A 27,590-nucleotide genomic window follows, 5' to 3' on the forward strand; every position below is an offset into this window, starting at 1 on the left:
GGGCGGGGCCTCCGGAAGTGGCCGGTCGCGGTCTGAAGCTCGTTGTTTCAGCGGCGGACAGCAGAGGAGAAGCTGGTCTCCGGCAGCTCCGCTGGGTGTGAGGTGTGGTAACCTCTGTAAGGCTGGAAGCCGGGACTGCGATCTGCCGAGCGGCGGGGTGAGAAGCGCCTGCTTTCAGAGCTCACCATGTCGCGGGGCTCCATCGAGATTCCCCTCCGGGATACTGACGAGGTGGGTGCCGAGTGTGCAGCGGGGGAGGGCTATGAACTTGGACGATCCCAGCGCCGATTTTGCTCCGCTTGGTTTTTGGAGGGGAGAGCCGCAGCCGAGCTTCTCGGCCCAGGCACCACTCAGCTGGTCACCTTTCTGGCCGCAAGGACTTCGGGAAAGTTCGCCTGCAGCCTGCTCCTTGTTGACAGTCGGCTGTCTTCCGAGGCGCAGGGGTGTGAGCGCCGAGTAAACCTCACCTCTTACAGAGGGGAGTCAGTGCCCCAGGGGCTACCTGCTGCTCCAACTTGGGATTTGTTTATTTTTTTAAATCTCCCTGGGTATCTGAGAGACGGCTCTTAATGCCATGGAAGAAAAGTCTGTCAAGGCACACTATTAACACAGCTCTCTGGGCGAGATAAGGGGCCCGAGATTTAGCCGCTCCTGTGTGCTGATGGCAACGACCCACTTTCATCCATGGCGTGTGGTTTGTCCGAATAAAGCTCCAGCGTTGCCTCAGTCAGACTAGATTTTACACACTTTTATTTTCGATCGAGGTAGAATTCATTTCTAAAATATGGTGGTCTTGGGTACATTCCAGAATATTTTTCTTCTAATTGTTGGTGCCCACATTTTAGGCATGTATGTGACCCACGATACTGCCTCCGTGATTTAAGTGACCGTTGGTATTCAACTTTGCCTGTCCTCTGGGATAGAGTTTCTCAAGCTCTCAGACCTATGGCATCAGTGTTTCGTTGGCCTATGGGTTGTACAAGGTTTCATTTTGGTTTTGAGTAAGCAAGTCGTTGAGAATTTTATAGTTTTAGCGATGTGAAGAACGACCAACAGGATTTGCCTGCTTTTCTATGCTTTGACCAAACCAGACTACAACCTGTTTGCCATGTGTTTCCTAAATAGGAACATGTATTAATTAGTTCACTCCATTGAAAGTGAGTACATACCCTTTGTGTATGGGCATTGATGAGTATTCAAAACACGCAGAAGAGAGAAATTGTGAATTTAAAAAGGAAACGAAACGTTTATTCTGTGTTTTAGGTCATTGAACTTGACTTCGATCAGTTACCGGAGGGAGACGAAGTCATCAGCATTCTGAAGCAGGAGCACACACAACTGCACATATGGATTGCCTTGGCGGTCAGTATTCCTAGAGCAGATTTTTCTGTTGACTAAAAAAACATAGGATTTTGGTTCTCAAGTACAGTAATAGCCCACAGGATTAAATCTGTTGTGCATGATTAAATCATCTGTATGAAAATTAGTAGCAGCAGAGGCAGGTCGATCTCTGAGTTTGAGGTCAACCTGGTCTACTTCCAGGACTGTGATGGCACGTACTCACGAACAATGGTTATATTCTCATTTATGGAACAGTAAGGTCAGTTTCCCAACTACAACTCTACTGGTAAATTAATGTCTGTTGATAAAGGTGAGAGATTCATTTAAGGTAAATAGTTCTCTATATTGAGGTTTTAATTACTTCGTGGTAATTCAATGAAACTTAGCTTATGTATAGATAGAATAAACATTACTTTCCATAGCTTTTCTTCTAAAACATTCTGGAAGGTGATTAGGCTCCAAGCTAATGCAGAAGAAGGCCCTTTTGCAGTGAAATTTATCTCGGTATCACGTTTTTTGTCATATTTGTTCCTGCCTTCATAATATGAATGCTACTAGAAATTCTCAGCAAATTCAGTGTGGGAACCTATAATTTTAGACACTCTACTCCCTGGCATTATGTTTCCTTTTTATGAGCAATTGTAAGATAAACTATACTCACTATTCCTAAACTTGTATGCTACAAGTGGCTTTCATAGAAAGATACATAAGAAGTTCCAGCCGGGCGTGGTGGCACACGCCTTTAATCCCAGCACTCGGGAGGCAGAGGCAGGCTGATTTCTGAGTTCGAGGCTAGCCTGGTCTACAAAGTGAGTTCCAGGACAGCCAGAGCTATACAGAGAAACCCTGTCTAGAAAAACAAAAAAAAAAAAAAGTTCCTAATGTTACCTTGATGGTCAGAAAAGTAGGTTTAGAATTGGGCACATATTCTGCTCAATTATGCTATGGATTGAATCTAGGTCCTTGAAAATACTGGAACACTCATCTTCTAAGGTGTATCCCCAGCCTTGCTTTTACCTTTTATTATGAGGCAGAGTCTCACTAAGTTTCCCAGCTGTCCTTGACCTTTAGTCTTCCTGCTCAGCCTTCCAGATAATCATCTTAAAAAATATATAATTGTTAGTGCACATTGTACCTATTAATGGATTTCTCTATATGCATATATTGTGTGTTGGGTCATATTCACCCTCCTAAGCTCCCTCACTTCCATACCCTGCTGTATTCCATCTACTTTGAGGAGTTTTTTTTCTTTTTCTTTTCTCAATTCCAGCTCACATGTTTAAAAAAAAAATCTATACCATGCTTAGAGTTTTGTATGTGTCCTCTAGTTCCATCCATTTTCCTGAAGCTGACATGGTTCATTCTTTATGGCTAGGTAAGACTCTTTTACACATCTGGTATATTTACCATTCACCTGTATGGGTACCTACACTGATTCCATAGGCTGGCTAGTGTGCCACACTGAATGTGGATGTGCAGGTAGTGTTTATATGTGCTGACTTTTTCCTTTGGATATAAGACTGGGAGTGGTACAGGATGCTTCCCTACTGATTTTCCTCATCCTTGTCAACATTTGTTATTGTTGTTATTATTGGTAATAGCCATTTTTACTAGGGCAAGGTAGAATCTCAACTTTTTAAATTTTTGATTTATTTTTTGGAGTTTTTTTGTTTTGTTTTTAAAGATTTATTCATATTTTATGTGTCTGAGTGCTTTGCCTGTGTGTGTTCTTGTATACCACATGTATGCCTGATTCCTTCAGAGACCAAAGAGAGTATTAGACGCCCTGGAGCTGGAGGGATAGACAGTTGTTCGATGCCATTCAGGTGCTGGGAACCAAACCCCCATCCTTGCTGCCCTTAACTGCTGAGCCATCTTTCCATCCTCTGGTTTACTTACTGTTGTTGTCTGGGATGGTATTGTTGTTTGAAACAGAATTTCATGTAGTCCAGGCTGGCCTCAAACCAGCTATTTGTCTGAGGCTGACCTTGAACTCTTGATCTTCCTGCCTTCACCTCCCAAGTAGTGGGAGGTTTATGTCCCCATGCCCAGCACACAGAGTACGTTTCGTACACACTTGCCTAATGACTAAAGATAGTGAACATTTTTCATGGACTTAGTTTGTACTTAGCCTTTGGGAAGCATTTGTCATGTCATTGACCTGTTTGTTGATCGGCTTACTTGTTTTTGTGTTTGGTTTTTGGATGGTTGGTTTCTTAGTTCTTCATGTATTCTAAAGATGGATTCTGTTAGGTGAATAGCTGGCAAAGATTTTCTCCATTCTGTAAGCCATCTCCATCACTCTGTTGACGCCTTTGCTCTGTAGACACTCATTTTATTGTAGTTCTGTGTGTCAGTGGTTCTGTTTTCTAAAATGTCTACTCTAAGAAAATCTTCCCAGCTAGGTGCAGTGGCATACTTCTAAAAGCCAGAATTTCAGAGTCTGAGGCAGGGGGATTTGAAAGTTTGAAGCTAGTTTAGGCTCCATATGGAAACTGTTTCAAAAAAAAAAAAGTACATCAACAGCAACAAAATGTCTTCCACCCAGTGTGGATAGACTAAAAAGTATTCTTCTAATGGACTTTGCCATGCTGCTAGAGCAGTCACCTTTTCCTATTGCCTGGAGATTTTGATCCTGTTGTTAATGGATAGAGTTGGTATTAATGACAGAGTAAATGATAAGGCTCTGTAGATTGGGTTCCTTTTGGGGAAACTGGTCTTGGGTTTAAAGAAGACTTTGTTCAAGTTCCAACATGACTGCTGTTTGTCTTTAAACAATACTCTAATTTCTGAGGCTGTTTCCTCAAAACTATGAAGATGTTAGTACTGACTTTATTAGGTAGTTGTAAGGATCAGAGAAAATGTGTGTAGCTCCTGGCATGTTCTGTGACCTATAGACAGTAGTTAATATAGAGTAGATATTCCTTTTATATTAGCTATGAAGCATATGCCTAGGAAGTTAATAATCTGTCCCAAAGTCACTGATAATTTTTCATAGAGGCAAAACCAGAGCCCAAGTGAGTTGTGTTGTTTTGGAGACAGGGTCTCTTGTAGCATGCTAGAATTCTGCTCATTCCGTACTGGGGGTGAGGTTAGTATATATGCTGTATGCATCTGATGTGTGTTGCCCTTGTGTATGCATGTGGAGCCCAGAGACCAACATTAACTATCCTTTTTTTTTTCTTGGAGACAAGCTTCTTTTAGCATAATTAATTTGAGATTTATTTTGTCAATAGTTCACTTCTTTGCATCACAGAAATATACCACAGCTATTTTATTGATACACTTGTTAATTTGGCTTCCCATTTTTACTATTACAAATAAAGGTTCTATAAACATTTGTGTTGTTATGTGTGTGGACATGTGTTTAGTGATTTTAATTTCATCCTTTGCCTAAAGCTGGAATACTACAAGCAAGGGAAAACAGAAGAGTTTGTGAAGCTGCTGGAGGCAGCACGGATAGATGGCAATTTGGACTATCGAGATCACGAGAAAGACCAGATGACTTGCTTGGATACATTGGCAGCCTACTATGTACAACAGGCTCGGAAAGAAAAGAACAAGGACAATAAGAAGGACCTTATTACGCAGGCAACTTTGTTATATACAATGGCTGATAAAATTATTATGTATGATCAGGTAAATCAAATTTGTTTCGATTTACAAGAATACCATGTGAAAGCAAAATGTGTATAGCAGATTCTTTGTGAAAGAATTCTTACTAAAATAATTGTTGATACAGTCAAAAAAAGAATTATTGAAATTAGAATCGCATTCGTCCTCAAACTGTTATATTTGGGCAAATTTAGTGTATATGTACATGTTGAATCCATATTCCCAATATCTTGGGTCAATTTCAAACAGGTTTTAAGGATTGTGACCTTTGTCTTGTTGCTGTCTTAGGCACAGAGTTGCATTTCAGGGTAAGCTTCTCATTTGTACTTAAAGATTCTTACTGGTAGCCAGCTCCTCTGGTCACTTACAGAGGAGTGCTGAGCTCCCACCCACTGTGGATGGTAAATTGTCTCTAGTCTGAGTGAAGCCTGTACATTACAGAACCATTTGTTGGGAAGAGCCTGCTTCTGTCTGCTCGAGGGCGACAAAATGGACCAAGCTGACGCACAGTTTCACTTTGTACTTAACCAGTCTCCAAACAATATTCCAGCCCTTCTTGGTGAGTGATCTTCAGCAGGGACCATAGGTTCTAGTTGGTCATCATTGACCAGGAGCTTCTATTTGTGTGTGTGTGTGTGTGAGAGAGAGAGAGAGAGAGAGAGAGAGAGAGAGAGAGAGAGAGAGAGAGAGAGAATATGTTTTATATGTGTGTATAGTACAAAAGTATATATTATAATATGTATAAATATAATAAGCTAGTATGTATATGTGTCTCTAAAGAGAGTCCTGGTAAGTTTTTTATCATTTTGGCCCAAGGTAGAGTGAAGTGGGAAAGGAACCTCTATCATATTACCTGTAGGCAAGTCTATAGAGCGTTTTCTTGAATGATAATAGATAGAGGAGGGTCTGACTCACTGGAACAGTGCCACTCCTGGGGAGACAGTTTGGGGTGGTATAAAAAAAGCAGGCTGAGCAAGTCAGAAGGAGCAAGCCAGGAAACAGCATTCCTCCATGGCCTCTGCTTCAGTTTCTGCCTCCAGGTTTCTGCTTGAGTTCCTGTCCTGACTTGCCTTCATGACAGACTAAACTGTAAGCTAAAATATGTCCTTTCCTCCCCAAGTTGTTATGGTCCTGGTGTTTGTCACAGTAATCAGAAGCAAAGTAGAATAAGTTGTTGTTTGCTTCCAAAGAGTCAACAAGTAATCTCTTCATAGACTAACTGCAAGGTAGTTATTTATATTGTACATGAAGACTTTTAGGACTGAAATATTGCACTACCTATGGAAAACCCATTCAAGTATTTCTTACTGAGTTATAAATTAGTGTATAGCATAACAAATGTATGTTCTTTAATCAACAATGTTGTTTTTAAAAACTACAGGGAAAGCTTGTATTTCATTCAACAAGAAGGATTACAGAGGAGCTCTGGCTTACTATAAAAAAGCATTGCGCACTAACCCGGGATGTCCAGGTAGGAGGACTTTTAATTCTAAGCTGTTTATGATCCAATTTAAAATGTTGAAAATTGGTTATAAAGAGATAGTTTAGGAGTAATGAAATGACAGGATCAAAGTTATTTTGTTCCAGGGTTGGGGAAATGGCTCATTAGATAAAGTGCTTGCTACCCCAGAGCGAGGCCTGGAATTTGAAAAGTCAGGCAAGTGTGGTAGCCATCTGTAATCCCAGCACTCAGAAGGCAGAGATGGGATGCTGGTACAAGCCAGCTAGCTACACACACCAGAATTAGTGAGTGCTGGTTTGGTTGAAAGACTGCATGGATAAATATGATGGAGAAGGATGGAGGCCCCACTGCCGCTGCCGCACCCCCCCCCCCCCCGATTATTTTTTTCCTTGGTGCTTGATTTAAAACCTAATGCCTAATGGCAGATCATTATTATATTTTGACCTGTGCTACTTTTCTTCCCAAATAATTTTCATTTAGTATATTTTTGTTGTGTATCAACTATGTGCCAGGCACTGTTGTGTGCAGAGAATGCAGCAGTGAACCAAAAGATAAAAGTTTCTGCCTGCTCATGTAATTCACCTTCCAGTGAATTAAATAAGAAACACAGAGACTGTGGAAGGTTGAGAACTTGAAGCAAAATAGGTCTATGAAAGCATTGAAGAATTACTTACAAAGGGTGGCCAGGGAAACCTCCCAGGGATATAAAGTTCTAGAATAGGGTCATACAGACATATGGGAGAGTATGGTCCTGGAAAAAGCACAGCGGGTACAAAGGTCCTCAGAAAACTTGTGAAATACCATGGAGGCCAGTGTATCCAGAACGGAAATGGGTGGAAAGGCATAAGAAATGAGATCAAAGATGCTGCCCAGTGCTTTTCATGTTGAGCGTCTGAGTTTATGTTAGATACTTCAAGCTTTTGACAGAAATGGGAACCCTTGGAGGGCTTTGGGCAGAAGAATGTGTGATCTGACTTGTGCTTAAGAGTACCATTGGGGGGCTGGAGAGGGAGTTCAGCTCCCTCTCTGGAGTTAGGAGCACTGGCTGCTCTTCCAGAGAACTAAATTCCCTATACTCAAATGGCAGCTGAAAACTGCAACTTCAGTTCCGGGGAACCTGACTCCTTCACACAGACATACATGCAGATAAAACACCAGTGCACGTAGAACTTTAAGAAAAGAATACCACTGAGCAGGAGTCTAGAGTGGAGGGAGTGAATGGGTAAGGGCAGAAGCACGTGAACCAGGGAGAAGATTCTTGCAAGTGTGCAGGTCACAGACAATTCAAGTTCAAAACTGAGGAGATGACAGAGGGTAGTACATGTGGTCACAGTCTCGTATTTTGGAAGGAGAGCCGGTGTGATATGTGAAGCAAAAAGAGCAAGAATCAAAAGCTGAACAAATTTTAAGAGTGAAGCTACATTTTACTACATTTGGAAAACAGTCCTATAGTAACCTGGTTAGACATTAAAAGACTGAATACCTGTCTGAGGTACTGGCGGGAAGACTTTTATCTTGGAGTTCATGAAAGAAGTCTGTGATGAACAGGTTAACTTGAAAACCAATGTATTGATGATGCAAAAGCCAGGAGTGCATGAAGACAGGAGGAGAGTAAGTGTAGACAGGAAAGTGCCCTAGGACACTCGAGAGCAGTGGTCCTCAGCCTTCCTAAGGCTGACACCCTTCAACACAGCTGTTCATGCTGTGATGACCCCAGCCATAATGTTATTTTTGTTGCTACTTCATAACTAATTTTGCTACTGTTATAAATTGTAATATATCTGTGTTTTCTGATGGTCTTTAGTGACCCCTATGTAAAGGTCGTCTGACCCCAAAGAGGTCAGAACCCACAGGTTGAGAAAGCTGCTCTGAAGTATAAAGAAGATTTGGAAAAGCAGCCTAAGGAGTAGCCAGAGATAAGGAGGAAAAACAAAAACCTCCAAGTAATGTCCTTGAAGCCAAATGAGAAACATTTGCAAGGGTGATAGACTCTGTCTCATTGTATGGTTAGGCCAGTGAAACGGGCTGAAGGCAAATCACTAGTGACCATGATTAAATAGTTTTTCTGGAGTAGTGGGCATAACACCTCACTAGAGTGGATGCCAGAGGAAACAGAAGAGAGGAATTAGGCCAGGCGTGGTGGCACATACCTTTAATCCCAGCACTCGGGAGGCAGAGGCAGGTGGATTTCTGAGTTTGAGGCCAGCCTGGTCTACAAAGTGAGTTCCAGGACAGCCAGAGCTACACAGGAAAACCCTGTCTCGAAAAAAAAAAAAAAAAAAAAAAGAGGGGGGGGGAATTAGAGGCACCACATGTTTGATCAGTCGGGGAGTCTGTTGCCTGGAAGAACAGCAGTGGGCTGGCAGCCGGAAAGGAAATGGAATCAAGAGACTTTTCTGTAAGATGGAAGAATGTTTGAATATGGCTGAGACTGGTCCAGAGAAGAAAATATTATAATGCAGGAAAAATGAGAGATGGTACTGTCATGGTGTCTTCAAATAAATGAGAAAGAATCCCATGACCACTGGAGTGTAGCCTTAGGGAGGACATGTCTGTGTTCTGTTACTGCCTTGAAATGAGGTAGATTGTATGAGCATAGCTCAAATGAATGACACCAGTTCTGTGTGCTCCAGACATAGACTGAAAGTCTTGATGAGGGGTTTATTCTCTATTTAAATAGTAAGGTTATTCATGCGTGTACCAGAGTGTATGAACTCACATTTGTATGTGTACACACATATACATAATACTTTTTAAGTAGAAATGGAGCCGGTGATGGTGGTTTACTGCAGCAGGTACTATAAGATAAGAAAAATGCCATTATTATAGATATTCTTTTGTGTAGTTCGAGAGGTACCCATAAGAGGGGAGAAGGATTAGAATGATATGGTCTGACTACTAATGAAATCAAGTTTGTGGTCGGCTAACAAGTCTTAAAGAGTCCAGACACTGGAAATTAAACTCTTAAAGTATCCTAGATTGACAGGACAAATGACTTGATTTTATTTATTTTTTAGCTGAAGTTCGTTTAGGAATGGGCCATTGCTTTGTCAAACTTAACAAACTGGAAAAAGCTCGACTGGCATTCAGCAGAGCCCTGGAACTCAACTCGAAGTGTGTGGGAGCACTGGTTGGACTGGCTGTTCTAGAACTCAACAATAAAGAGGTATGGGAGAAAGAGGACCTCTAGCTTCAGGTTTATCAGGCCTGCTGTCCCATATCTGGGACTCCTAGAACGAACGAACTATGCTTTAGAGATGTAGATTCTAGGTTATAGTTGAAAAATGTGCTGCCTGGGCTGCAGGCACTGTCCCAAAGCAAGCATATTTCTGTGGTATAGCCGTGAGAAGACAGCCTCACAGCTTAGGTAAGATGTTCCTGCTGCCATCTGGTTTAAGACCAGCACACATACCACACACCCCTCAAAAATGGCTTTAGAACTTTCTGAAGTTTAGAATCTCAGATGAGAGATTGTAGGCCCACAGATCTGTCTAACATGTATCTGACAAAGTAACAAATACACACTCCACTGACTTAAACAAGTGTTAACTTTTTTAGTTCACTAAACAAAGTGTCTGAGATCTTACACTTGACACTACAATGTTACCAGAGTCGGTGATTTTCAATAACTTTATGTTGACTCCCTCCTTAATGTGTGACTTAACCAAGTATCTATCACCTTACAGTTACTAGCTGGTTACTGCTTGTTCCATTAGTCTTACAGAAAGGAAGGAACCAAGAGACTTTCCTGGAGAGCTTTCCCTCAGAAGTTGCAGCTAATGTGTAAAGGCGGTTCCTGTTCTGCTTCTGTATTTAATTGTACAAAGGTTGCCAGGGTTTCTCTGTCAGCACTGTTGACAGTTGAGCCTTGAGTTGTCTTTGAGTAACTTCTCCTTACTGAATGTTTACCAGCCTCTCTGGCCTTGACCATTAAACGCCAGTACCATCTCCATAGTAGTAATGACAAAACCTGACATCGTCCCTACTGAGAATTTCTTCCTTAGGCCAGTCTCTAGAGGAGGAGAATAGATTATCTTGACTAGCTATTCAGTCATGATTTGTCACCTGGGATTGGAAAAAAGGAAGAGAATTTGCAGAAATCAAAATGTCTCACAGACTACAAAACTCTCTTCAGAGGCCAGGCATGGTGAGGCATGGTTGACTCTTACCACACAGGAGACAGATGTAGGCATATCTGTGAGTCTGAGGCCAGTTTTGGTCTACATAGAGGGCTCCAGGCTAGCGTACATGGTAAGACCATGTGTTATAAAGAAAGAACAGAAGGAAGGAAAGAAGGAAGCTGTGTTCCTTTAGCAAGGTAAAATGGCTGCCACACCAAGAAGGCAACTGAGGCAGGACTAGTAAATAGGAAACCTCAAGCAAGAACTGACTAAGATAAGGAACGTAGCCCACCCACAGACCACACACACTGTCTTAGTTAGGGCTCACTGCTTACTGTGAGCAGACACCATGACCAAGGCAACGCTTACAAGAACAACATTTCATTGGGGCTGGCTTACAGGTTCAGAGGTTCAGTCCATTATCAAGGCGGGAACATGACAGCATCCAGGCAGGCATGGTACAGCTGGAGCTGAGAGTTCTACGTCTTCATCTGAAGGCTGCTAGCAGAATACTTACTTCCAGGCAGCTAGGATGAGGGTCTTAAAGCCCAGAACCACAGTGACACACCTACTCCAACAAGGCCACACCTCCAAATAGTGCCACTCCCTGGGCTAAGCATATTCAAACTATGACACACAAAATTAAATATGATTAAAATGGGGATTTCATTACAAGTGAATATTAAAAAATCGCACCCACATTGTATCTCACAGCTGTCTGCGAATCTGATGCTTTCTCCTGCCCTCCACAGCCACTGTTCACACATGGTATACATGTATACAGGCAGAATGCTCATATGTATCAATAAAAATAAGTCTTAGAAATATGTTTTCTATTCTTTGTTCTCAGAGTCAGCATAAGTTATTAAGACTGGCACCAAATATACTTTTGTTAAGAAAACTATATTGTAACAATTTGGCATTTTCCTTATTTGAAACTTTGTGTCTTTTATGAAGAATAGCAACCTGTCTTATGGTGTTGAACCATAGATATAGGACCTTATTTCTGGGCAGTGCTAATTAAGAGATTGTTTTACTCTGCTGTGTTACATTGTTTTCTTTTAGGCTGATTCCATCAAAAATGGCGTGCAGCTTCTTTCCAGAGCCTATACTATTGATCCTAGCAACCCGATGGTACTGAACCATTTGGCAAACCACTTTTTCTTCAAGAAGGTAAAATATTTTTTTAATTTATTTATTTTGAAATCTGGTTTTTTTTCTGAATATAGTCAGTACATGATTTTTGTTTAACTTGGGAAGAAATTTGAAAATGACATTTGTTTTTGTTTTACTCCCAAATTAGGCCTTGTATTAGTTGCCTGAGAGTGAGCACATTCATTCATTCACTAAATTGATATGCACTGTGTGCAGCCTGGCATGGGAGATGAGTAAGACTACTTACTGTCTGCACTCAAGCAAAGGCCTTTGCTCAGACAGAGAAATGAGCAAGTAATACGTGGTGAGCGGAGATGTCACCACAGTGCAGAAGCTGTGAGACCTGTGTTAAACTCGGTGTCACTAGGGAGTTGGAAGAGGACAGGCGTGGGCTGGAGGAAGCCTCCTCAGCCTTTGGAGAAGTCAGGACATAGCATACAGTTAGGCCCAGTTAGGAAGGACTTGCTTCTTAGAATTTGACTGTAGCTGTACAAGTATCAGAGTCAATGGTGGTTCTGTTTATTTTCACATGTTGATCTTGCCTGTTAATTCTACCATTCTTGTGGAACAGTATTTTAGATTTCTTACCATACCAAATCCAAGGTACTATTTAAAAATCATACATAATGAGTTGCACTGTGACCTTTTCATTCATATATAATATATATAATATGTATATATATATATATATATACACACACATATATATTATACTTTGGTCATATCCCTCCATTTTCTCTTATCCCCCCTCCTGCTGATCCTTGACTTTGTCCAATTAGTCCCTCTGCTCTTTTTGTCTGTTTTCACTAATTTATTTATTCACTTGACATCCCAATCTGTCTCTGACTCTGTTGCCTGCCATTGGATTCCCTTCCCCTAACTGGACTGCCTGGTTGGGCCTCAGTGTGAGAGGGTGTGCTTTTTTATCTTAGTTGGTGACCCAGTGGGTCTAATCAGGATTGCTTGTAGCAGCTTAGGTGTGCGATTGTTTATAAGCTCAGGGGCAGCTTACCAGAGGCTAGGCTACACTGCTAAAGAAAATGTCTCTCTCACCCACCAGTGACAGTTTTTATACAATAAGCAAGAGAGTTTAACCTGCTATATTAGAACCAGGGAGTAAATTGTACTATAAACTTTAAAATACTTGAGTAACAATTTAGGTAAAAGTTGGCAGTGTATCAGCCTTACTAACAGGAGCTCATATGTACCGAGTGCTTACTAAATGCCAAGCATTGGTAAAAGTGCATGCCCACTATTCACTCCTGTTAGCTCACATCTAACCTGGGAGGTAAGTAGGCTAATCCTTCCTGCTTTCCTTTCTTTCTTGAGTGTGTGAGTGTGGTTGTACATTATGAATTTATAGTTGTGTGAGTTGTGTGCTGTGGGTGAGGGTGTACATCATGAATCCACAGTTGTGTGAGTTGTGGGAGGCAAGAGGTCGGTGTGAGGTGTCTTCCTCAATCACCCTTTTCCTTTTTTAAAAGAAGGTTTTATTTTTAATTTTTGTGTTTATGCGTGTTTTGCTGCATGTGTGTATGTGCACCACATGGTGTCTAGATGGGATGAGAAGAGAGCATTGGATCCCCTGGAACTGGGGTTACAGAGGATTGTGTGAGCCACCATGTAGGTGCTGAGAACCGAACCTGGGTCTTCTGCAGGAGCAGCAGCTCTTGACTGCTGGGTCACTTCTTTAATCCCTCTCCCATGATTTTTTGGGATGGTATCTCTCTGACTCTAGAGCTCATTGATTCAGGTAAAGCGAGTGCCCATTGAGCTCTCCCTTCCCTGCCTCCCATACTGAGCTCACAGACGCATGGCCAATCTTGCGTGAGTAGTGGGGACCTGCACACAAGTCCTCATGACTGCCAAGCTCTTTCTAACTGAGCCGTCTGTCTAGCCTCTGCCCAGTTTCTTGATGAGTAAATTGAGGCAGGTTACAAGCTTAGAGCTTGATGCTGCATCATTCTTGATTGCTGCTTGTTACAGTTATGATCATTACACACATTATTATATCACATAGTTATTATTTATTGAGGTTAACTGTTACAGTGCTAAAGTTCAACTATTTAGGGAGAAGATGAAAATATACCTTATAGCTAAATGAAATGTTACCAATTACTAGTCAAGCAACCTTCTGACATCACTCAACTTTTTTCCGGTATCAAATTCAGGATTATAGTAAAGTGCAGCACCTGGCTCTCCACGCATTCCACAACACCGAGGTGGAGGCTATGCAAGCAGAAAGCTGTTACCAGCTGGCTCGGTCCTTCCATGTTCAGGTGAGACCATTGTCACCTTCCTAAGTAGTCCTTAACTTAGAGGGTTTCAGGCTTCTGGCCACTTTGACGTGTTGTTGGTCTTGTCTTATTCTCATTTCTCAGGAAGATTATGACCAAGCCTTTCAGTACTACTATCAAGCCACACAGTTTGCTTCATCTTCCTTTGTCCTACCATTTTTTGGTTTGGGACAAATGTATATTTATCGAGGTGACAAAGAGAATGCATCTCAGTGCTTTGAGAAAGTTTTGAAAGCTTATCCGAACAATTATGAAACTATGAAAATTCTTGGCTCTCTCTATGCTGCTTCAGAAGATCAGGAGAAACGAGACATAGCCAAGGTGTGTTCTAAGTCTTAGGTACCCTGAGACTCCAGCTGTGGCTAGCACAGCTGTGAGCAGTATATGGGGCTTCTTACGCAGCTTACGGTAGCCATGTTTAAGGTTGTCATTGCTTACTTTGACAGTGTTATTTTAATGATCTCATTTATCCCAGGGCCATTTGAAGAAGGTCACAGAACAGTATCCTGATGACGTGGAAGCTTGGATTGAGTTGGCCCAGATCTTAGAACAGACTGACATACAGGTATTAATGTCTGCTCTTTATATCCTAAATGATGTGTTTTAATAAGCTGGTGTAGGGTTTCTCTTTGATCTGTGAGTAAATCTTACTCTGTCTACGGTCAAATGCAGGGTGCCCTTTCAGCTTATGGAACAGCCACACGCATCCTGCAGGAGAAAGTGCAGGCCGATGTCCCTCCCGAGATTTTGAATAATGTTGGGGCCCTCCATTTTAGACTCGGAAACCTGGGGGAAGCAAAGGTAAAGAAACAAAACCTTCCTTTTTTCTATGCTTGACCAAGCTGCAGGCACTTGCTCAGCTGTATCCATAACAGTGCCTTTTCTTCCTCACAGAAATACTTCCTGGCCTCACTGGACCGCGCAAAGGCAGAGGCCGAGCATGATGAACACTACTACAATGCCATCTCTGTCACCACATCCTACAATTTAGCCAGGCTCTATGAGGCCATGTGTGAATTTCACGAAGCAGAGAAACTGTACAAAAACATTTTACGAGAGCATCCTAACTACGTTGATTGTAAGAATTTTAGGCTTTTTTGGGGGGGAGAGAATGAGAATGAGAGAGATTATTCCTAAGTTCCCATAATAACAGTAAAAACTTTTTAGGAACGAAAGTCTTTGTTAAAGATGCAGTCTGGAGTGGTAGCACTCTTCTGTCATCCTAGTACTCGAGAGGTAGATGCAGAATGGATCAAGAGTTCAAGGCCAGCCTCCCTACCTAGCAGGTTTGAGGTCACCCTGGCCGTGTATGAGGCCCTGTCTCAGAAACTGAAGTAAGGGGCTCAGGAGATGACTCAGCAGTTAAGGGCACTAGCCATTCTTCCAAAGGATCCAGGTTCAATTCCAGGCACCCACATAGCGGTTCACAACTGTTTGTAACTCCAGTTCTAAGGGACCTGACTCACTCACACAGACATACATACATGCAGGCAAAACACCAATACTCATTTTAAAAAAAAATGAAATAAAACTAACATTGCAGTTTCATTTACTTATGCTGGGAATTACAAGGATCAACAAGAGTCACTTGAGTTGTGCTCAGTAGCTGTGAGTCTGCTGCTGCCGGGCTGCTGCAGGCGAGCTTCACTAGTTAGTGGGCGTCATCTGCAAGCGCTCTTCCTTCACTAGAGGGTTTTGTTTTTGTTTGTTTGTTTTTTTCTTGAAACAATTATTACTAAAATGTCCTAGTTTGAGTTTTTACATCCAAGGCCCTGTAAATGATTGGCATTTCAAAACTAATGTGTGTTCTCTGTGGCAGTTTCTTCTCTCCTGGGCTTCACTCTCTGTAGTTTCATTTGCCTACACTCAGCTCTGCTCTCAAAATAGTAGATGAAAAAATTCTATACATAATTCCTAAATTTCAAATTGTGGACCGTCCTGCATGTGGTGCTGAGACCTCATGGCTCTCCACTCCAGCCAGCCCAGGATGTGCGTTGTCCCAGTACTGTCAGTTGCTGAGCAGTCATTTCAGAGAGCAGCTTGACTGTGGGGTACCAGAATTTGTGTGCAGTGATCCTTACAGTATTTTATAGTGATCCAGCCACATATCTTTAATCCCAGCACTCCAGAGGCAAAAGCATGGGGGTCTCTGAGCTCCAGGCCATCTTGGGCTACATAGTGAATCACAGGCCAGCCAAAGCTCAAGCATAGTAAGACCAGGGTCAAAATAGAAAAGAAAAAAAGAAAAAGAAAGAAAGAGCGACCTAGTGGTGCAGTTTTTCTTTCTCCTAGCTAGAGTGATGTGTCTCCATGTGTGGGGCTTTTCTCTTCTCTCTGAAAGTATTAACAAAATTCAGCTGTTCCAAATGTCAGACTTCAGTGTTAGGACCCGTTAGACATGAGATTGTGAAAATGAATTAAACGTGCACTTTCAGGCTATCTACGCCTAGGAGCCATGGCCAGAGATAAAGGAAACTTCTATGAAGCTTCAGACTGGTTTAAGGAAGCCCTTCAGATCAATCAGGTTAGTGGTATTGACTTGGTTTCAGAAATCTTCTTCTTTTACCTTTCAAAATCAGTCTGTCAGTTCAGTGGCTGTGATGTTTCCCGTAACCATGGCATCTCTGGGTTTAGTGGCTTGTTTTATCTTTGTCTCACTTGTTAAAGACTTTAAAGAGAATAATAGTTTGTATGATTAGTCATCTCATAATCAGAATCTTTTTTTTAAGTATATAAAACTATTTCCCTTCTATTTTTCTCTTCCTTGTCTGCCTCCTGTCTCCTGTACTCAGCCCGGTAGCCTGCTGAGAACAACTTCCAGAGTCAGTGTCTTAGCATTTGTAGGTTATCTGAGTTTCTGATCGTGGCTCACAGTAAGAAGGCTACACATTAAAAGACAGCTTTGCCGGGCGTGGTGGCACACGCCTTTAATCCCAGCACTTGGGAGGCAGAGGCAGACAAGATTTCTGAGTTCGAGGCCAGCCTGGTCTACAGATCGAGTTCCAGGACAGCCAGGACTACACAGAGAAACCCTGTCTCAAAAAACCAAAAAAAAAAAAGACAGCTTTACAAGTTGTTAGTTACTCTTCCTGGTGGGCAGCACAGTTATCATTTCCTTCCATTCTGTTGCACTATGTATGCTGATACAGGCACCACATTGATCTTGCAGTTTGCTAACAGGTCTCAATTCTCAGTCTGAAAGCCACCATTGTGGTTTAGCTTTAAACCTTTTCAGCTATTAGCCATTTTGGGAAAGATGACTGATTTTCTCAGATCCCAGATTGCAAAATTTACTTCTTTATATATACATAGGATCATCCGGATGCCTGGTCTTTGATTGGTAACCTCCATCTGGCAAAACAAGAATGGGGCCCAGGTCAGAAGAAGTTTGAGAGGATATTAAAACAGCCAGCCACACAGAGTGACACCTACTCTATGCTGGCCCTTGGCAATGTGTGGCTCCAGACTTTGCATCAGCCAACCCGAGACCGAGAAAAGGTAATCTCCTCTCTCCTTCAGCAGGATTAGTGTCCATATCCTTGTTGAATTTTTCAGTAATTCTTCTTTCCTCTAGGAAAAGCGCCATCAAGACCGTGCCCTGGCCATCTACAAACAAGTCCTCAGAAATGATGCCAAGAACCTGTATGCTGCCAATGGCATAGGTGACTAGAAGCCTTGGGACCAATAACAATTAGTGAAGTTAATACTTTCAGGGATGTCGGTAGATGAGGTTTTCCTGTTCAGTGCAGCATTTAGTATTGGACTTTGAGTTGTTAGAGCAACAGTCAGGCCTCTTACTGTCAGCCTTTGTGTAACTTTAGGAGCTGTCTTGGCCCACAAAGGATACTTCCGTGAAGCTCGTGATGTTTTCGCCCAAGTGAGAGAAGCAACAGCAGATATCAGTGATGTGTGGTTGAACCTAGCACACATCTACGTGGAGCAGAAGCAGTATATCAGCGCCGTTCAGATGGTAACGTCTTTGCTTCTCCGGATAGTTGCATGTAATGTGGAGCCATGGCTTCCTTAACCTTTCTGGTCCCATCATGGACTTTCATGTCATCTCTGATACTGTCTGCTCAGAAATTTATAAGCATGTAATGACAAAGCCAGGTAGCTATGAGCCGCAATTCCACGGATCCATGCCTCGGGCAGGGCAGATCCTCTGACTGACTTTGCTATCTCTAAAGTGGAAGTCTCTTAACCTCAGAGAGTTTTGAGCGGATCCACTATCAGAAGAACTGGGCACTAACCTGTAGAACAAATATCCGCTAAATGGAAGGTTCGGTATTTATTCCCTCAGTTTCTGAAGTGAACCGTGTTTCAGAACTGTTAAGTGATGAAGTTGTTCATGTCGAGTCTCTCCTTAGTGGCTGACCTTGACCTTGACCCTGTGTTAAAGTGTCTTCCCACATCAGCCTCCCAAGTAGCTAGGATTACAGTCAGACGGCAGCCCTGCTTTACTTGCCTTATCTTAGAATTTTACTTTTCCTTCTATGTGTGTGTTGTATGAAAGCACGCCATGTGGATTAGGATGCCTCAGGAGGCCAACGAAGGCTTTATTCTGCTGGAGCTGGAGCTCGGGCTATTGTGAATCACCTGAGCACAGGTGCAGGGAGCCAAGCTTAAGTCCTTTAAGAGCAGGAAGTGTTCTTCATCACTGAACTATCTATCCTGCCCCACTGTTTATCTTTTAAGATAAAAGAAATAGAAAATGAAAAAAAAAGACAAAAATGGAAACAAGGGTTGTATCTGTAGATTTTGTAAGTTTCTCATGTTTGCTGAGTACTTCAGTGTAAGGAAAAGTATACTCGATGTTTTCAGGACATTAAGAAAACAAAGCTCAGCCGGGAAAAAAAAAAAAGAAAACAAAGCTCAGCCGGGCGTGGTGGCGCACACCTTTAATTCCAGCACTTGGGAGGCAGGCAGATTTCTGAGTTCAAGGCCAGCCTGGTCCACAAAGTGAGTTCAGGACAGCCAGGGCTACACAGAGACAGAGAAACCCTGTCTTGAAAAACCAAAAAAAAAAAAAAAAAAAAAAGATAACAAAGCTCTTGGTGTCTGTGAGTAGAGTACCGTCAGAGCAAAAGAGGCTTCTGAACAAAGAGGACAAGAGTAGTTAGTCCAGGCTTCAGGCTTCACGTACTAAACTGATCAGAGGGATTTGCAGAGCTCAGAGAGCACAACCCAGAGCTTGTGTTCTTAGAGACAAGCCATCCCAATCTGCAGAACCTTAGCACTGCCTTCTAGAATGCAAATTAGCCATTAGAGATAGTCCAGAAAATTACCTTGTCAGTTACCTATAACAGGATGTGTATATGCTTGTGGTCAAAAATGTTGTTTATATAAAAATTAACTCTGGGGGTTAGGGAGATGACACTATGTGTAGAAGTGCTTGCTGCATAGTCATGAGGACTAAGTTCAGATTCCTAGTACCCATGAAAAATATGTTCATTTTCTTAGTGCTGTCAGAAGTGGAGACAGGAGAATCACTGGGATAGCAAAACAGGCCATGAGGGTGGAGGGGTGGCAAGCTCCAGGTGAGAAATCCTGACCATGAGATAGGGCAGCCAGTGACAGCAAGACATATCAAGACATCTGACATCTTCTTCTGGCCCCTGTATCCACCCCTCCCTTCACACACGTGAGATACAGATCTCAGACACACACTAGAGTAAAGAGGTGAAATGAACTCAGATGTTCATTTGCAGGTTGACCAACATACTAGCTGAAGTGTGAGACTTGTATGCTCATTGACACAGATCCCAGAGGAAGATGTTAAGAGTGTGTCACCCAGAGGGCCCAGGTGTGACTTGTCATGGTGGCCATGATGAATTGATTCTGGATTGTGTCCTAAAGATAGGAGAAAGGGGTTTCCCAGCTAAGGTTGAGGCAGGCAGGCAGGCTTAAATCTCTTTACCTTTTACTCAGCACTGGTCCAAATTCCAAGTGGAAAAAGTATTTTGATCCTAGTTTTTCTGTGAACAGATTTTTATGTTGTAAATACGTAAACTGACTAATGTCAGAAGTCAACTCCAGATTAGTCTCTGAAATTAGCCAAATTGGAGTGTCTTTTCAGAGCTTTAAAACTGCTTTGAAATGCAGACACAGCATGAGAATACCTCCCTGCTGTGTTCTGTTGTCGTTTGTTTATTTTTGAGACAGAGTTTCTCTGTGTACTGGCTGTCCTGGAACTTGACCTGTAGAGCAGCCTGGCTGGAACTCAGAGATTGGCTTGCCTCTGCCTCCCGAGTGCTGGGATTAAGGGAACTCGGCAACACTGCCCGGCTCTGCTGTGTTTCTAACCAGCATTTCCTTTCTGTAGTATGAGAACTGCCTCAGAAAGTTCTATAAGCACCAAAACACTGAGGTTGTGCTCTACCTGGCCCGCGCCCTCTTCAAGTGCGGCAAGCTGCAGGAGTGCAAGCAGACTCTGCTGAAGGTAACAGGACTGCATCCGCCCCCGCCCCCGCCCCACCCCCCAAATGGCTGCCTGGCTTTTACTTGTTTACTGAATGCTTTTGGTGGCATTCAGTCATAAGAAGCTACCTGCATTGCTTTCTGTTTACAGGCCAGACACGTGGCACCCAGTGACACAGTTCTGATGTTTAATGTGGCCTTGGTCTTGCAAAGATTAGCTACCTCTGTCCTGAAAGATGAAAAAAGTAATCTGAAGGAAGTCCTTAATGCTGTGAAAGAGCTGGAGCTCGCACACAGGTGAGAGCTCTGAGGAAAGGGGCTTTACAGTGGTTTGTTGCCTTAAAACTGCCTCAGGAGATTAAAAAAAAAGATTTTCCTCAAAAGAAAAATAATAATAATAACCATTAGGGGAAAGCAAGCATTAGAGGTCTAGCTAGCAGTTTAGTTTAAGGTCAAAGCACACAGTTGCCATGTGGTGGCGCCATACTCCAGGCAGAGTCCAGGCAAGTCAGCCTTGAAGCCTGATTCCTAGAGCTGCCTGGCTGGCTGTGGGCTCTCGGGGATTTTCATTCACCTCTCAGCAGTCCGAGCCAGTGTTTTACACTTGTGAGCTGTTTCGTCTCCACTTGTGTTGGTTTCATGTTCTGTTCCAGTGTGTCTTTATGGGATGTTGATTTTCATCAAGCTAGGATTAAAGATCTTATCACTTACTGCTTAACAGATTTATTCAGCTCAGTTCAAATGTGTTTAACCTTATAGGACTTAGCAGTTCAGTGTGTGGTAGATGAAAGCTCCCATCTCTGATGATCAGCTGTGCTATTGTTCATCTCTGTTAATGTTTCTTGCCTCATCTGGTGAAGAGTAAGTGCTCTCGTGACTTCTGCCCCACCCACCGTGCTGACACAGTTAGTTAGAAAGTTTAATGTTTACTACCTGTTGCTATGGTTATTTCTTAGTTTACTGACAGTATTAACTATATTTTACCTTTCTTGATGAACTTCTGTTTATTAAACAGGGCCTTAATATGAGGATTGAGTGAAATATCTTTTATCTTCTATCTTCTTCTTCCATTTAGGTACTTCAGTTACTTGAGCAAAGTTGGAGATAAAATGAGATTTGATTTGGCCCTTGCTGCCTCTGAAGCCAGGTAATGCCCTATTCACAGAAGGTGGCTTGGGGGTGGGGAGCGGGGGACGGGGAGTAGGCACGTTGGGTGTGGATTAGGAGAGTGTGACCATAACAAAGTGGTCCTGGCCTTCTCGGGGCCACTTATTCCCTCACCCACAACACCTTTTCAGATTTCAGGAAATTGATGTAGTCTTCTTAGGTTGTTGGAAAGTGCTTTCTCTTTCTGTTGTCTTTTTGAGGCATGGTCTTGCTCTGAAGCTAGACTAGAACCAGGATCCTCCTCTCATGCTACAAGCACAGGCCTGAGCCACCACACAGCTAAGAAATACGTGGCTGCTTTTCTCACGTTATGTCCATGAATCAAGACAGGAATTCTGAGTTGGGGAACTTGGAACAGTGACTTTAAGGAAAGCAGGTGCTCTTAACTGGATATTATGTCTTTGCATCTGAAATATTAGGCAGTGCTCTGACTTACTGAGCCAGGCCCAGTACCATGTGGCCCGGGCACGCAAGCAGGATGAGGAAGAACGGGAGCTGCGGGCCAAGCAGGAGCAGGAAAAGGAGCTCTTAAGACAGAAGCTTCTCAAAGAGCAGGTGCGTCTACACTGAGCTCAGGAGGGCGGGTGCCTCTGTGTGGGAGGAGCTAGCCCTCTGTCTTCTCTACACTTGTTTAGTTCTCTCTTCTTTCCTTTCCTTTCCTTTCCTTTCCTTTCCTTTCCTTTCCTTTCCTTTCCTTTCCTTTTCTTTTCTTTTCTTTATGATTTTTTCGAGACAGGGTTTCTCTGTATAGCTCTAGTTGTCCTGGAACTCACTCTGTAGACCAGGCAGGCCTCAAACTCAGAAATCCGCCTGCCTCTGCCTCCCAAGTGCTGGGATTAAAGGCATGTGCCACCACTGCCTGGCTGTTTGGTTTATTATAAGAACATTTTGATCAATTCCCATATATCCCCTTCCCCCCATTAGGAAGAGAAACGTCTCAGAGAAAAGGAAGAACAAAAGAAACTTTTGGAACAGCGTGCCCAGTATGTGGAGAAGACCAAAAATATCCTTATGTTCACTGGCGAGACTGAAGCAACAAAGGAGAAGAAAAGAGGTGGAGGTGGAGGGCGGGTAAGATCTGACCCACTGTCTGCAGCCACCTCAGAGGCTGCCTTTGAGCTTTCTAAAACGAAGAGCTTAGTTTAATTGGCTCCGTACTTACTTCTTAACCTTGACTTCCTCTACCAAGGGGTAGTCTTCTAACACAGATCGCAGTGTCCGGTGTGGGCAGTGGTCCCTGCTTTTGTGGTGGGTGTGATGCTTTGGGTGAACATGGGCTCAACACACGTACTCTGCAGCTCTTACACTGCCGACTTGAGCAAGCCAGGTAGTCCCTGCTCCCATGGGAGTGTGACTTACAGGGTTTACAATGAGCATTCGGGAGAACTGGACTTTGAATCATGGTCTTCTCCCAAGCTGAGGCATCTGGTTTGACGTTTGGAATGTGATGCAGGGTAGCTGCAGAGACCATACCTCCCTCCCAGTCAGCTCCATGGTCATGGGGGTAAACAACCAACACCTTTCTGCATTCCCAGAGCTAGGGTGGGCTAAATGCCTTTTAATTGAAGGTGTGCTTGCCTTGTGCTGACTTCTCAGGAAGTTGATGACATCTCATGTCAAGTGCAGAAAGTGTGGGCCTAGCCAAGCCCCTCTTCCACATGACTTAGTAAAAGCTCTTCACTTGTCAGAGACCCGCAAGAGCGCTCTCCGGCCTCCTGCGCCCTAGCTGTGCTCTCTCTGCCTGGAAGTGCTGATGTGGTCTCCTTGGGTCCATAGCGTTCCAAGAAAGGAGGCGAGTTTGATGAATTTGTCAACGATGACACCGACGATGACCTCCCTGTATCCAAAAAGAAGAAGAGAAGGAAGGGCAGTGGCAGTGAACAGGAAGGCGAAGAAGAGGAAGGTGGAGAGAGGAAGAAGAAGAGGAGGAGAAGGTAGTGTCCTCATTACTGTTTAAGCATCTACAAAGGCGAGAGACCTTTTGCTTTGTTTATAAATGCTTTGCTTTATTTATAATCTTCCCAAATTGCCTCCCTGCTTTAGCTTGTTTCAGAATCTCGAGCATTTAATTTACATGTGTCTCTAGGTTAGTCCCTGAAACAGCTGATAGTCACAGTGTCCTTTTGTTTCTTGAATTAGGGTTTATGTATCCCATACCAGCCTTGAATTTACTGTGTATCCCAGGTTGGCCTTAAACTCACAGAGATCTACTTGTCTCTGCCTCCAGAGCTCTGGGATTATTGGTGTGCAACACCATTTGCAGTTTTCTTTTCTTATAATGTATTTTGGACACAGATGTGAATTGAGCAGCCTGGGTGGCAGCTTCATTGACTGCATGTGCAGTACTGGCCGTCACTGAGCCATTCCTCTCTGGAATGTGAGTGATGGATGTGAAAGTGCCCTTTCACCACCCAGTGCCATCTGTCGCACGCTCTCCTGCCTAGGAGTCTTCTTTCGGCAATTTTCTCAGACCCGTCCTTCCTGTGCCTTCCTATCCTTGAGAAAGAACCTATTGATCCATTCAGATCATCACTTGTGTAGCTGTAATGAGGATCTTGGTAGCAGCTGAGAGGAAGGAAAAGTAGGGGAAAGATTTGGAGATCCAAAACATAGGTTCCTCACTCAGGCACTGAACCTTGTGCAGATGGCAGTGTAGATGGAAGAGGGAGCCGCATGGTGACAGGGTAATGGCAGCTGTCACGCAGACCAGTCCCTGCAGACTGTAGAGCCTGTGCCCTTGAGTGCATAGTATAGCTGAGTATCAGTGTCCATACAGAATGGCACTACTGTGATGGCAGTGTAGCCTTAGACCCGGCAGCTACCAACCTCCTGACAGCCTCTCATTCACTATTCAAGACCTCCAAAGGGAGAAGAGGGATCTGAGGAGGAGGAGACAGAAAATGGCCCCAAACCAAAGAAGCGCCGCCCACCGAGAGCAGAGAAAAAGAAGGCTGTGAGTTCTAGAGCTGATTTCAGCTCTGTGTGTGTGTGTGTGTGTATGTATGTATGTGTGTGTGTGTATATGTGTATGTGTGTATGCTGTGTGTGTGTGTGTGTGTGTATGTGTGTATGTATGTGTGTGTGTATGTGTATGTGTGTATGCTGTCTGTCTGTCTGTCTGTCTCTGTCTGACAGAGTGCCACAGTACACTCTTCTGCAGCTTCTTCTAGCACAAATGCTTGCTTTCATTGGTGGCTGTTGATTCTGTTACTATAATAAAACGTAGCTAGTAAGATGTCCCAATAATAAGAGAAGCCCAACTAATGGGTTTTGCTTGACATTCTCTAGCCCAAGCCAGAACGCCTGCCTCCTTCAATGAAGGGAAAAATAAAATCCAAAGCCATTATATCATCAAGTGATGATTCTTCAGATGAGGATAAACTGAAAATTGCTGATGAAGGGTAAGAACCCCCCCCACACACACACACCTTGGTAAATTTTAATGGTAAATAAGTCCCAGTTTGATAGGGGGCAGGAATCCCAGGGTAAATTCTAACTGTGGGAAGCTACAGTAGCTGCTAACCAGCCAGCTGGACCCTCTTCTGTGTCTTTGTCTTTAGAGGAAAAACAGAACTGGAGAGCAGATGACTGGCAGTGGTCAGTGTGCTGTCCTCGCCAGCTTCAGGCTGGCCTTGTACTCTATGCCTAGCTGTCTTGTAGCGAGGAGAAACCACGACACATATCAGCTTAGCTGATATCCTAGATGGCACACTCATCCCTAAGCAAGTGTCATCTGCTGCCCAGCACTGACAGGCCAGCAACTGCTAGGACTGGCCTGGACCTGGCCTTGTGGAGATGAGGAACTTAGTGACCATTTCTTCCCCTGCTGGAGACACACCTCTGCCTTCCTTGGTGGACTTAGCTTACCCACCCTCAGCTCATAGCCTTGATGACGTGACTCCTGACTGCGCTTGCATGTGTGTTTCCCTCTTTTAGATCGGGACACAAGGAGCCTTTCTTTAGTATGTAGGACGCTTTCCCTTCTCCCTAACCTTCCCAGTCTGAGTCCTGTTGGAATGTGTCATGGAAACCAGAACTGCTCAGCATAAGTCTGAGGCAGCCTCTCTCAGCGCTTCTGACATATTGAAGCAGGAGGCCAATATCACAGCTGCTGCTATCTCCCTTTCCCTGACACGTCAACCAACAGTGAAGGAAGCTGGGAAGAAAAGTTAGTAGCCTAAGGCCCCTTACTTAGCCCTGGCTTCCTGTCTGATAACCTTGTCCTTGTGAAGACCTGGGGCCTTCACAAACCTGAGAACAGCACTGAGGTCACTCTTCTTCAGGTGTCTGTTGACATGGATGTTTTAGGACAGAAGTGTTCTGCTGTTCCAGTCTTAGGACTTCTGAGTCTCAGCCACCATCAGGGAGCCCATATTTTACTTGTTTTGTTTTGTTTTGTTTTGTTTTTCGAGACAGGGTTTCTCTGTATAGCCCTGGCTGTCCTGAAACTCACTTTGTAGACCAGGCTGGCCCCGAACTCAGAAATGTACCTGTCTCCGCCTCCCAAGTGCTGGGATTAAAGGCATGCGCCACCACTGCCCAGACACATTTTAGCTTTGTGCCTAGGATTCCCCATTCTGACCTTCTGAGTTTGAAATTGAAAAATGCCTGCTAAACAGAACCTAACACTCACTGCTCATGTGCAGACTGGCTGCCGGTCACTGTGTGCTCCCTCATTGTTGATCTCAGTTTACAATGAAGTGTCCGCATTTACAGAATAGGACACAAAACAAGTACCACAGGCCCCAGCTCCTGTGTAACGCACAAAGGCTGACCCAGAACAGAAAGTGCATTTGGCTGTCCTAGTGTCTCATCCTCACCTCTCTCTTCCAGACATCCCAGGAATAGCAACAGCGATTCTGATGACGACGAGAGGCCCAACAGACGCGCCTCATCTGAGAGCGACTCAGATGACAACCAGAACAAGTCTGGCAGCGAGGCAGGCAGCCCTCGGAGGTCGGGTAGACAGGAGTCGGATGAGGATTCCGACAGTGACCAGCCGTCCAGAAAGAGAAGGCGCTCCGGCTCTGAGCAGTCGGACAATGAGTCTGTGCAGTCAGGGAGAAGCCCCTCCGGAGCTTCTGAGAACGAGAACGATTCTCGCCCGGCTTCTCCAAGTGCAGAATCGGACCACGAATCAGAGCAGGGCTCTGACAACGAGGGCTCTGGCCAAGGCTCTGGAAATGAATCAGAACCAGAGGGCTCAAACAACGAGGCCTCAGACCGAGGCTCAGAACATGGGTCAGATGATAGCGACTAGGTTTATTTCATCAAAGACTCCATGGGTTGGGAGGAGCTTTATAATATATAAAAGCTGTGATAAGAAACCTTTCAGGTGGTTAGTCACTTGTAAACTTTTTCTTAAGGCAATTTTTTTTCTACTTGTATATTTACTAACTTCCAAGAGACATTTCCTGTGCTGGAGAGTCCAGTGTCCCAAGCTGGAGCAGTGAGACTCCTGCATTGTGGTGCAGCTCCACCTGCCATATGTGAAAACTGCAGTGATAACACAGATGCTAAAGCATTCCCAAGGCTTGCAAGCCAGGCTAGCCCCTCCCCTCTCCTCTCCTCTCCTCTCCTCTCCTCTCCTCTCCTCTCCGGTAGGCAGCATGCTGCTATGTACAAACTTGTACCAAATGTTGCAGAAGCAGAGATAAAAGCCTTTGTTCCCTTTTGAGTTGAGACTGAGTTTTATCTCCAGAGGAAGAGATGTCCCTGTACTGAACTCTGTTGGAAGGGGTTGCAGCCATGAGCAGAGTGCAAACACGGGAGGGTAAGGTGTGGAAAGTGCTTTCCTGGTGTCAGAGTGGGAAGACCTCCCCAGTCACTTAATAAACCCTTTACCAACCATGCGAGTGCCTGTGTGTCCTCTTTTTTTTTTTCTTTTGGCTCAATAACATATATTTAAATATATTAAGCAAAACATTGGGAAGCTATCCAAACCAAAGGCAGTTTCATCAAGGCTTTTGTAATTCATGGCAGATTTCTGGAGGCTTTTTTTTTTTTTAAATATAC

The 27,590-nt window shown here is 43.7% G+C and overlaps 1 protein-coding gene across 1 annotated transcript; it reads left to right on the top strand.

Annotated features, from left to right (window-relative positions):
- Ctr9 (CTR9 homolog, Paf1/RNA polymerase II complex component) lies at positions 1–27,427 on the top strand. Its single transcript, NM_009431.2, has 25 exons — positions 1–231; positions 1,264–1,362; positions 4,741–4,980; positions 5,398–5,515; positions 6,338–6,427; positions 9,436–9,584; positions 11,605–11,712; positions 13,866–13,973; positions 14,076–14,312; positions 14,467–14,556; positions 14,664–14,792; positions 14,886–15,069; positions 16,427–16,515; positions 17,304–17,489; positions 17,566–17,653; positions 17,813–17,961; positions 20,314–20,430; positions 20,560–20,705; positions 21,484–21,555; positions 21,995–22,130; positions 22,500–22,646; positions 23,352–23,509; positions 24,432–24,528; positions 24,864–24,976; positions 26,409–27,427. Exons 1-25 carry the CDS (start codon positions 187–189, stop codon positions 26,833–26,835), a joined length of 3,522 nt encoding a protein of 1,173 aa, NP_033457.2. The 5' UTR covers positions 1–186; the 3' UTR covers positions 26,836–27,427.
- Positions 27,428–27,590: the final 163 nt, after the last annotated feature.

This window comes from Mus musculus, chromosome 7, assembly GCF_000001635.26.
Source record: "Mus musculus strain C57BL/6J chromosome 7, GRCm38.p6 C57BL/6J".
In the NCBI taxonomy this organism is placed as follows: Eukaryota; Metazoa; Chordata; class Mammalia; order Rodentia; family Muridae; genus Mus; species Mus musculus.